The 12,329-nt window shown below is 41.8% G+C and overlaps 1 protein-coding gene across 1 annotated transcript in view; it reads right to left on the bottom strand.

Moving 5' to 3' along the window:
• The window catches only part of LOC106561154 (transmembrane protein 266-like), a 53,021-nt gene extending 40,712 nt beyond the window's left edge, over window positions 1–12,309 (bottom strand). The window contains exons 1-3 of the mRNA XM_014124812.2: window positions 11,794–12,309; window positions 9,828–9,927; window positions 406–600 (exon numbers count right to left, since the gene is read on the bottom strand). Of these exons, the coding sequence (XP_013980287.1) occupies window positions 406–600; window positions 9,828–9,841 (209 nt within the window). The 5' untranslated portion in view covers window positions 9,842–9,927; window positions 11,794–12,309. The remainder of the gene's footprint in view (window positions 1–405; window positions 601–9,827; window positions 9,928–11,793) is intronic.
• Between the last annotated feature and the right edge of the window lie 20 nt (window positions 12,310–12,329).

The raw sequence follows: 12,329 nt of genomic DNA, 5'->3' as shown, positions 1-12,329 counted from the left end.
CAATATGACGCTTACAAAACTCTTTGTTTTGAGCCAAAAGTGCACGTTGAAGGGAGGAATCTTTTTATAGCAAAGCGAAATTATGTCACTGAGACAAATAGTGTAGGCTCACAGGCATATCAGTTAATGCCTTGACAATGTAAGGATGATACTGAAGTATTTACAGACACATATCCTCATAGGATCCCTCACCATCAGTATGATGAATTTGAATTTGAGTAATTCAGTATCATGTCAGGTACCATTATGATGAGCTATTACTAGCATGATAGAGAATGAAGGCAAACATTTTCTCTGTCAAGGTAGATTATGGATAGTGCTTAGTTCTGTGTCAGTTATGCTAATAGTACAATTATCAAACACACAGGGGAGATGTTTTCAGGTACAATCTCTGTGTCCACCTACCCCTCTCTGTTGTCCTCTTCGTCCAGGTTGGAGATGAGCTGGGATCCGGCCAGGGAGATGTCCAGCGCGGCCAGAGGCAGGTCTCTGTATGCAAAGCTGACCACCTGGACCGGAGCTTGACACTGGTTGTCCTCCTCCACCTGCTGGGAGATCACTTCCAGCTCTGAGGCTCTGGCCTGGGCCTGGGGAGGGGCCCTGGAGGACACAATGTACGGAACACCATGGACACCCTGTAAGTAGCACTCATATATGCAACTAAACAAATTAATATTTTCTCACAATCTCATTGTAACAGAACTTCAGAGTATTTCTCCTATTCAATTAATTTTCAACACTAAAACCCAGGTGTGGGTAGGACCCCATCCTCTCTCCAGCTCAGCCAGTAAAGATGAGAACAGGAATCCCAACCTGCTTGGCACTCTGCACAGCGTAGCCAATGTGAAGACATCAATAACCCCAGAGCTTATTAAGGAAGGAGGCCATTGATTACAAGCCAGAGAGAACAAAATACATTGTGCTGGAGAGCCTGTAGATAGTTGGGGACTAACAGCCTGGTGATATGTGGAGGTAAATATTGTACACACTAGGAGGGAGAGAGGGAGAGAGGGAGAGAGACCTATGAAATGTTAATGTACTGTAGTCAGCCCTGGAGAGGAAAACATCCCCTGCTCTTCACTGACTTATGACTAATTCATACTTAACATACCTGCTTACTTCAAAGGTTGCTTTCTTATCTGCATAGGTACCCACAATCATTTCAGACACAGTGTCTGTACTCTTATAAATCCTTACTCCGTCTATGCATTTCAGTGTACTGATATGATGCTGTAACTAACAATTGGCTACTGGGATGTGTTTGCCTCAGGGAAGAATGCCCCCACATACCTCACATGCTTAACATTGAGAGCCAGTGCATTCCAACATTATCTGTACCCTTGGCACCTCTCCTTACTAGCCGCAAAACAAAGATGCTATCAGTCATGACAGACACAAACTGTTCACTGCATCAAAATCACATTTCCAAACAATCATTGGCGAGACTAGGTTCCATTATGTGCAGGGGCCGCTTCAGTGGCTTGTTGCCATCCCGGGGAAGGGGTGGCTTGGTGCACTTTGGTATACTGCTCCATTCCACCCAACCTGGTTTCAGAGCATTTTGTATTATTCTGAATGTAAATCGGAGACACTCCATTTGGTTTGATATGTTACGATTCGTATGGTATGTATTCATTTGTGAATGTCCATCATGCATTCGTATAATATGTTATCAATTACAATTCGTATGATATGTAAGAAATTTGCTAAATGTACAACATGTACAAATTTTCCAAAATGTACAATATGTTACGAATTTGATAAATGTATGATATGTTATGAATTACAATTTGTTGTGGCTAACGTTAGCTAACACTAGCTAGGCTAGGGGTTAGGATTAGGGTGAGAGGCAGGGTTAAGATTAGGAGTTAGGTTAAGGGTTGGGGTTAGGGGAAGGGATAGCTAAAAGGGTTAAGGTTAGGGCCAGGGTCAGGGGAAGGGTTAGCTATCATACTAAATAGTTACAAAGTAGCGAGAAAGTAGTAAGTAGTTAAAAAGTTGCTAATTAGCTCAAATGCTAAAGTTGTCCGTGATGACATTCGAACTCGTAACCTTTGGATTGCTAGACGTTCACGTTATACACCTACCCATTCACCCCGACCAACCACCCTCCATTTGTTTTTTGCCTTAAGTAACATTCTGTCTTATATAACCATACCAAATGCAACATATCATACTATTTTGAGTGTCCCGGATTTACTTTTACTATGTTACGTCTACTCTATGAGACCAGGCTGTTCCACCTGGCAGGCAAGGCAAGGGCACCCAGCACACCAAAGGCTAGAAATCTTGTCAAAGACATGCAATATTAGCAAATGCAACAAGGAAGCTTAAACATAGGGCACTTGATGCTCAGGGAGATCTACCTCCCATAGTCACACCATGTGAATAACACTGTACTAGTTTAAAGAACATGGTGCAATGCATATGCTCTAATGTAAGAAGTATCTCACGACAAATATAATGTAGGTAATATAGGAATATATATATATATATATAGATATAGATATAGATATAGATAGATAGATAGATAGATAGATAGATAGATAGATAGATAGATAGATAGATAGATAGATAGATAGATAGATAGATAGATAGATAGATAGATAGATAGATAGATAGATAGATAGATAGATAGATAGATAGATACATATATCTATCTATATATATATATATAAGGAAGACCATTTCCTTCTGGAATGTAATCACTGCCAACAATTGACTCCCCTTGAATAAAAGGCCTCCATGGCTCTGCCTCCAGTGTATTTACATCACTGGGCCATAAATCACCACATGACAATCAATAGAAATATCAAAATAAAATACCCGGCTGAGACTTGAACCTTTCAAGTCCAACTCATTGAGTCTGAAGGAGGACATTTTAATGCAGCTTGTCAAAAAAGTTGAGTAAAAGCTTTTGAAATTATGGTTCAGAGTATGGATTCAGAGTATTGATGACGAACTTCACCCATGTGTTGGCTAATTCAATGATTAATAAAGTTGATTACAATTGTCAGAATCTGGAGGTCTGAAAGCAAAGGACAGATAGAAGAAAGGCTTTATATACTATACTGACTTACAGTATAACCATGAAAGGCCTCATATACTACACTGACTTACAGTATAACCATGAAAGGCCTCATATACTATACTGACTTACAGTATAACCATGAAAGGCCTGGCCTGATAATGTTGATAAAATATGTAAAAGGACATACACTGAGTGTACAAAACATTAGACTGAGCAGGTGACTCCAGGTGAAAGCTATCATCCCTTTTTGATCTCACCTCTTAAATCCACTTCAATCAGTGTAGATAAAAGGGAGGAGACAGGTTAAAGAAGGATTTTTAAGCCTTGAGACAATTGAGACATTGATTGTGTACTGTATGTGTGCCATTCAGAGGGTAAATGGGCAAGACAAAATATTTAAGTGCCTTTGAACGGGGTATGGTAGTAGGTGCCAGGCGCACCAGTTTGAGTGTGTCAAGAACTGCAATTCTACTGGGTTTTTCACACTCAACAGTTTCCCATGTGTATCAAGAATGGTCCACCACCAAAAGGACATCCAGCCAATTTGACACAACTGTGTGAAGCATTGGAGTCAACATGGGCCAGCATCCCAGTGGAACGCTTTCGACAACTTGTAGAGTCCATACCCCAACGAATTGAGGCTGTTCTGAGGGCAAAAGGGGGTGCAACTCAATATTAGGAAGATGTTCCTAATGTTTTGTACAATCCAAGTATATTACAAGATAGCACACCAAAGACAAGATTAAGTACTCTAAACTATTAGGAGAAAAAATAGTACTCTCAATTTCTTGTCCTCCATACACAGTTGAAGTCGGAAGTTTACATACACCTTAGCCAAATACATTTAAACTCAGTTTTTCACAATTCCTGACATTTAATCCTAGTAAGAATTCCCTGTCTTAGGATCAGTTAGGATCACCCCTTTATTTTTAGAATGTAAAATGCCAGAATAATAGTAGAGAGAATGATTTATTTCAGCTTTTATTTCTTTCATCACATCCCCAGTGGGGAATTTTACATACACTCAATTAGTATTTGGGAGCATTGCCTTTAAAATGTTCAATTTGGGTCAAATGTTTCGGGTAGCCTTCCAGAATAAGTTCCACAATAAGTTGGGTGAATTTTGTCCCGTTCCTCCTGACAGAGCTGGTGTAACTGAGTCAGGTGTGTTGGCCACCTTGCTCGCACACTTTTTTCAGTTCTGCCCACACATTTTCTATAGGATTGTCGGTCAGGGCTTTGTGATGGCCACTCCAATACCTTGACCTTGTTGTCCGTAAGCCATAACTTTGGAAGTATGCTTGGGGTCATTGTCCATTTGGAAGACCCATTTACGACCAAGCTTTAACTTCCTGACTGATGTCTTGAGATGTTGCTTCAATATATCCCCATAATTTTCCTTCCTCATGTGGCCATCTATTTTGTGAAGTGCACCAGTCCCTCCTGCAGCAAAGCACCCCCACAACATGATGCTGCCACGACCGTGCTTCACACATAACAATGGTCATTATGCCCAAACAGTTCTATTTTTGTTTCATCAGACCAGAGGACATTTCTCCAAAAAGTATGATCTTCGTCCCCATGTGCAATTGCAAACCGTAGTCTGGCTTATTTATGGCGGTTTTGGAGCACTGGCTTCTTCCTTGCTTAGCGGCCTTTCAGCTTATGTCGATATAGGACTCGTTTTACTGTGGATATAGATACTTTTGTACCTGTTTCCTCCAGCATCTTCACAAGGTCCTTTGCTGTTGTTCTGGGATTGATTTGCACTTTTCGCACCAAAGTATGTTCATCTCGAGGAGACAGAACAAGTTTCCATCCTGAGCGGTATGACGGCTGCGTGGTCCCATGATGTTTATACTTGCGTACTATTGTTTGAACAGATGAACGTGGTACCTTCAGGCGTTTAGACATTTCTCCCAAGGATGAACCAGACTTGTGGAGATCTACAATTATTTTCTGAGGTCTTGGCTGATTTCTTTTGATTTTCCCATGATGTCAAGCAAAGAGGCACTGAGTTTGAAGGTAGGCCTTGAAATACATCCACAGGTACACCTCCAATTGACTCAAATTATGTCAATTAGCCTAACAGAAGCTTCTAAAGCCATGACATCATTTTCTGGAATTTTCCAAGCTGTTTAAAGGCACAGTCAATTTAGTGTATGTAAACTTCTGACCCACTGGAATTGTGATGCAGTGAATTATAAGTGAAATAATCTGTCTGTAAACAATTGTTGGAAAAATGACTTTTGTCATGCACAAAGTAGATGTCCTAACTGTCTTGCCAAAACTATAGTTTTTGTAAACAAGAAATTTGTGGAGTGGTTGAAAAATGAGTTTTAATGACTCCAACCTAAGTGTATGTAAACTTCTGACTTCAACTGTAGGATCTTTTTCTTGGGAACAGATAGTTGGGTTAGTAGACTGCAGTCTGCTGTAGGAGAGGTGCTCAAAGTACAAACATCCTCGTCCTCTCAAATACTGCTGACCTCAACAGAATATACAACTGAATTAAATCTTGCACTGAATACAGTATTACATGCACATTAAAATGTGGTTTTGTAGAGGTTGTTCAATTTCTATTAGAAGCACACACTCTGACATTCAACAAGATAGAGCTATTTATTTGATAGCATTAAAGAAATGCAGACTAACGCAACCTTGTGTTACAAGGGGTAAATAAAAACTGCAATCCCAATTGAAACGTTTTTAAAAATAACTCCCATTTGTTCATAGTGTTCTCATTATTTCCAGTGCTCTCACTGTAAAATAAAGCCATCCATGTCTGTCATAGAATTACAAAGTGCTGCTTCAGCAAAGCCTTATGTTATGTAGAGGGCATCCATATCATTGTCATTTTGAGTGCTTACCACCACACTGTTCCTGGCCCGCTGTCTACGACTCTGTCACACTGTCTCACCCAATAAGCATGTAAGCCTGGTTGGCTGTTCCTCAATGGAAAGCCTTCAGTGCTCTGATAGCATCAGGAAAGCCGCACCAACGTGCCAAACTTAAGCCACATTTCCAGCCACCGCCCCTGACTCCATCGATGATGGCCGTTGATACACCAGCACATTTGTCAAATCAGATCTTTTAGGTAATAAGATAATGGTAAGATAATGAAAAATCAATATGCGCGTCTTCGCTTTACAAAGTGTGCATGTGTTGGGGGCACTTTCCCCATCTTCATCCTGAATACTGTGAGCGTCAACTTGAGAAGACTGAGGACTTTGTGCCATTGAATGAGCTTGCTTTCTCAAAGAGCTTGCTTTCATTATAAGGGTTAATATACGATACAGCTAATTCCTCCTGCTCCTGTACCATCCCAGCTATGGGCCACTCTATCAGCAGACAGAGAAGATGTGTATATAGATATGAGAAGATGTGTGTGTACATGGATGTGATGTCAGGCTCAGCAGAAACCTCTGCAACAACATCTGCCAGACCTCCAGCACCAGCTGCTACATAGAGCAGTCAAGCAACAAGCTATAAAAATTACAGCCAATAGTGAGCTATTATATTATTGATGATCATAGACTAATCTAATTTACTGCAATAGGCTTTATGGCATACTATTCAATGGATAATACACAGCAAAGAATACTATAATGTGTAACTCAACGTTCTCGTAAAACAATGTTTTGAGGATCTGTGTGGATTCGAAGGGATTGGAACTCACTGAGCTATTAAACCAATATTAACTGGCTTTAAATCAGAATCTTGACACTGGTGCTGTATTTCTGACTAATGCTGTTGGTTGTAGTAGCCTTGTTGTCTCAGTAAATACCCCATGGGACCTACGGTTTGAAGTGCTGGATACATCTGCCCGCAAAACATGCAAAATGTTATGTAATGTCATGTAACATCATCTGTAGGAGATTTAAACATCCAATTTGTGAGCTAAATGTGGAAATGGTGACCTGCTAATTAGCACATCTTGTTGTAATGAGACAGGATCAAGACATTGTATGACAGAGAGACTAACTGCACTATGACCGGCGCTCACATGACCACAGAAGTTAGTTACAGTAAATGTTAGCTCCCCTGTTTTAAACACACATGACTCCGCACGGTGTGTACTGTACTATATTTGTGTGCTGAATGGAACAAAATGTACAAATAACTCTGAATAGGGCCCAGAGAAAGAAAACAGCCTTACTACATATAAAGCACACACCAACCACTACTGTTACAGAGTACTTGTCATCAGACTAGCATGGATCATCTGCAATGAGAAGAGCCTACAGCTAGTTTATTCAATATGATTTAATACGGAAAATTATATTATTGGATGACACTCGGAAAAGCAATACAGACCGTTCTTCTTTTTGTCAGTAAATGTTCCTCACTGGTTTGCGTCAATCAATATAAAAACTGCCTTTGAATACAATTGGAAAAGAAAATGAATAAATAAAAGCTTCCATAACTTTAACATGTTCAATTCTATACTGAATGTGAAATATATTATAAATCTGTTCACTCACAGGGGGGTTATATCTTGAGTAGTAACTACACTACATGACCAGAAGTATGTGGACACCTGCTCATTGAACATCTCATTCCAAAATCATGAGCATTAATATGGAGTTGTTCCACCCTTTGCTGCTATAACAGCCTCCACTCTTCTGGGAAGGCTTTCCACTAGATGTTGGAACATTGCTGCGGGGACTTGCTTCCATTCAGCCTCAAGAGTATTAGTGAGGTCGGGCACTGATGTTGGGCGATTAGGCCTGCAATTCATCCCAAAGGTGTTCGATGGGGTCAGGGCTCTGTGCAGGCCAGTCAGGTTCTTCCACACCGATCCATTTCTGTATGGACCTCGCTTTGTGCACAGGGCCATTGTCATGCTGAAACAGGAAAGGGCTTCCCCAAACTGTTGCCACAAAGATGGAAGCACAAAATCATCTAGAATGTCATTGTATGCTGTAGCGTTAAGATTTCCCTTTACTGGAACTAAGGGGCCTAGCATGAACCATGAAAAACAGCCCCAGACCATTACTCTACCTCCACCAAACTTTACAGTTGGCACTATGCATTGGGGCAGGTAGCATTCTCCTGGCATCCGCCAACCCCATATTCGTTGGTTGGACTGCCAGATGGCGAAGCGTGATTTATCACTCCAGAGAACGCGTTTCCACTGCTCCAGAGTCCAATGGAGCTTTACACCACCCCAGCCGACGCTTGGCATTGCGCATGGTGATCTTAGGCTTGTGTGCGGCTGCTCGGCCATGAAAACCCATTTCATGAAGCTCTCGACGAACAGTTCTTGTGCTGACGTCCCGTTCTGTGAGCTTGTGTGGCCTGCCACTTCGCGGCTGAGCCGTTGTTGCTTCTAGATGTTTCCTCTTCACAATAACAGCACATACAGTTGACTGGGGAAGCTCTAGCAGGGCAGAAATTTGACAAATTGACATGTTTGAAAGTTGGCATCCTCTTCAGTAAGGCCATTCTACTGCCAATATTTGTCTATGGAGATTGCATGGCTGTGTGCTCAATGTTATACACCTGTCAGCAACGGGTGTGACTGAAATAGACAAATATACTAATTTGAAGGGATGTCCACATACTTTTGTATATATTGTGCATTTCTCTATCTCTGACTCACTACATTATGTCTCCTGTTACTCTTAGTGTGTGCAGAAATACATCATAGAGAGTGAGAGATGATTTAAAGGACTATTCTATAATTAAAAGAACAGTGGGGAAAATATCTCTGCAGACGTGATCACACCACACAAAGATTTCCCATCTGTCATTTCACCAGGGTGTCGCTGAGGACCGACATCATTAATTCACGCCTTCCTGTTAACCAGAAAACACATCACAATTCTGTTTTGTCGCCCATTGGGCAATATATTGTCCCACTGTGTTTTCTTTCAAACAGGTTCCATTTGGACACAATCCTGATAACCTCAAGGTCTGCATTGAGCTCAGACAGAGATCTCTGTAGGACTGGCTTTAAACAGAAGATGCAGCTGATTGAACAAATTCTGAATTCAACCCCACCTCACCCCCATCTCCCTCCCACCTCACCTTCATCTCCCACCTCACCCCCATCTCCCTCCCAACTCACCTTCATCTCCCACCTCACCCCCATCTCCCTCCCACCTCACCATCTCCCACCTCACCTTCATCTCCCTCTCACCTCACCCTCATTTCTCTCCCACCTCACCCTAATTTCTCTCCCACCTCACCATCATTTTCCTCCCAACTCACCCTCATTTCTCTCCCACCTCACCCTCATTTCTCTCCCACCTCACCCTCATTTTCCTCCCACCTCACCCTCATTTCTCTCCCACCTCACCCCCATCTTCCTCCCACCACACAATAATCTCCCTCCCCTTCCTTGGCCATAACCAGGGCTGTCATCAGGCTGCAGAGGCTGTCTGGGGGACCACATAGCGACTCATTATTAATAAGAGAAGATGACAAGTGAATATCTCTCCTGCATGCTAAGAGATGGCAGCAGAGGCAGTCTGGTGGTAGTTCTCTTGGAATGCCTAGCACAGGAGTGCCTGCTCCCCTGCTGCTCCCCTGCTGTTGCCCTGCTATTACCCTGCTGTTCCCCTGCTGCTTCCCTGCTTCTCAGGCTCAAAGTCCTTGGCTGAAAGGGTATGAGGAAATAGACAGGAGCTGTTCTCATAATCAGGCCAGACCATGCTGGGGTTCCCATCACAAAACCTGTGCTAGTAATAGCGGGCAGTCGGGGTACAACGAGCAAAATGCATAAGAACAGGATGAGAGGTTTTGATGTGTTGAACAGATATAAATATCAGTAGTCATGTGTTTTACTTACTGGGGGTTGCTCATGTTGCTGTGTTGTTTCTGTGAATGGACGTCGACACGATTGTTACTCTTGATTTAACCAGAGAATAGAGACTTGGCTCACACCACACCTGTGGAGAAAGGTTAGAAAACAAGGAAGTTAATCAGAGTCTCTCCATAACTCTTCACATTCTGACAACAATGCAGTATACACATCTCATGTATAAACACTTGTTCATTATACTTTTAACTATTTAACATTTGTTTTGAATGTCATGTTCATTAAATGTTTTATGAATTCCCAGAATAGATCGAAAACAATCAATTGATATATACGTAAACATTCTCATGCAGTATAGTTCTGCTATGGGAGTCCTCTGACATATTTAACTCTGCACCAGGGGCTCAGAAACATCACATCACTTGCATAACAAGTATGGAAGGATGAGAACACTTTATGCCATAGGAAATAGATACATTGAAGAGTTCATTGACAGTCCATTCCAGCAGCTTTCCACTGAGTAAATATGAGCTAAGAACAGACAGGAACATAGGCTTTACCCAGACAGGATCACAAACATCTGAGTCTTTGAAAAGGGGTATTACTGCACAGGCAGCTGCATTCCCCACATTGCAGGTATAAACTGAAGCTCAATTTGCTAGTGCCTCACTTTTCAAAAGTCTGATGAAGTTGTCAGCAGCAATATAAACACATATCAGTAAGCAGCATGGGCTGTAGAGGTCGTTTAACCTGAGCTTCAATCATTTAAATGCCGGGGCAGAGAGGAGAGGTTCATTTGTATAGCATTGTATGAAGTCAGTGGAGTGTCTGTCTTACAAACAAAGGCAAAGGGAAAACCTTCAGACACAACAAGTTGTGGTGTGGAGTCAGTATTCGGAGCTATAGCAGAACAGAGTAATGTAGTATAGCACAGCAGATTAGATGTCATTCAAGATAAATCAATTCAGGTCATTCAAGGACTAGAGTGTAATATTGCATCACTGCAATGCCCAAGAAAAAAGACTGCACACAACTGGCACCTATAGAAAATCTGGCCACAGCACAGGCAACAGTGTAGGCTATGCAGTGGAAAGGTTGTTCGACCTGTGCAGAAAGACAGTGAGTGAAATGAAAGCATTTGAGATACTGTATGCAGGATTTCTGCTTTTTAAAGAAACCTGTCAATCACAGTGTCTAATGGATGGATGTGGCCATAAGTCAAGGGCTGGACTTGACAACCTATCAAACAAGTTAGGTCTTTGAGACAAGCTCTCTGGGACCAGGTAGAATATTGCATAAAACATCCATCAATTCCAAGACTTGAGTAAATACTTACACTGCTGTATACTCATCATCAAGATAAGAGATCCCTCTAGCAGACTGTAGATGAACTGTTGCCATATATCCATGTGCTCTCCAACATAGCTCTTGCATTCCTCCATACAGACAATAATTACTTGATTTTCAAACGGTTTCCCCAGGAAATTAAGCCATACAGCAAGGCAACCATTTCATATTGTCCAAACCCTTCACTTCCCAATAGTCTACTGTCTACATTTCAGTATCCATCTCCTCAGTCAGAACCCAACATGTATCCTACATTTGAAGTTCCCCCAACAAACACATGGTTGTACCTTAAAGACGTGTCAACACTGATCCCTGCTAAACTGATTAAGGCTACTATGTCTCAATTATTTTTCACAAGGCCCTGGACAGCTTTCTACAATGACAATTATTCTGGTTCAAAGCACGTGTAACAACAGATATATAGGTTGCTACTACACAGTATATACTAAACATAGTACATTATATGTTTTCCTGATAATTTAGCAAAGCCATCAATAGTGCAGCAACGATAAATTACGAATAAGACAATTATGGTGGTCATTAAGACGACAGTAAAAGAAAAGGGGGACGGAATGGATGAAAGAGCAGAAGTCACAGGCGGGAAGTATCAAATGATTTATCAATATGCTATTCTGACAAATAAACCTACCTTTTATGCTCTACATTGTTGAAAGTATGGTCGTGACTCATGCTCTCCTAATGATGATGGTAATGTCTCCCTTGCCGATGATCAGTGTGAGCGAGGCTCGGTTGCTGTGTGTAGGCTGCTGCTATCCTCTTCAGATTTGGATTGGCTAACGACCCGTGCTGCTGCTTAGAATACAGGGCACAACGAAAAAGCCCGATCCTTATTGTAAGCATCATCATTCACGGAGATGCTTTTAAATGTCCACCACTATCCACCTATTCAGTTAAACGTCATCTTTCGGAAGGAGGGCATTTTAGTGCCCAGATCTCGCCTGCTCACAGGGTTTCCCTACGATCACGCTAGGGACTCCATGTGTCCAGTAATAGGTTAATGACCAGGAGCTGTCCAGGTGCTGAATTGTGATCCCGCGTCATCCACAGAAGCGAGGCAGCAAACTATCTCTCACAATGAAATGTGAGATGAAAACCCGAAATAACTGACGTCTTTATGGCAGTCATAACGAGGTTTTTCAGGCCACCCCCCCCAGAAGCGTCGAT

Source organism: Salmo salar, chromosome ssa10 (assembly GCF_905237065.1).
Source record: "Salmo salar chromosome ssa10, Ssal_v3.1, whole genome shotgun sequence".
Classification (NCBI taxonomy): Eukaryota; Metazoa; Chordata; class Actinopteri; order Salmoniformes; family Salmonidae; genus Salmo; species Salmo salar.
The sequence above is the reverse complement of the archived record's forward strand: the minus strand, read 5'-3'. Positions and strand labels throughout refer to the sequence as shown.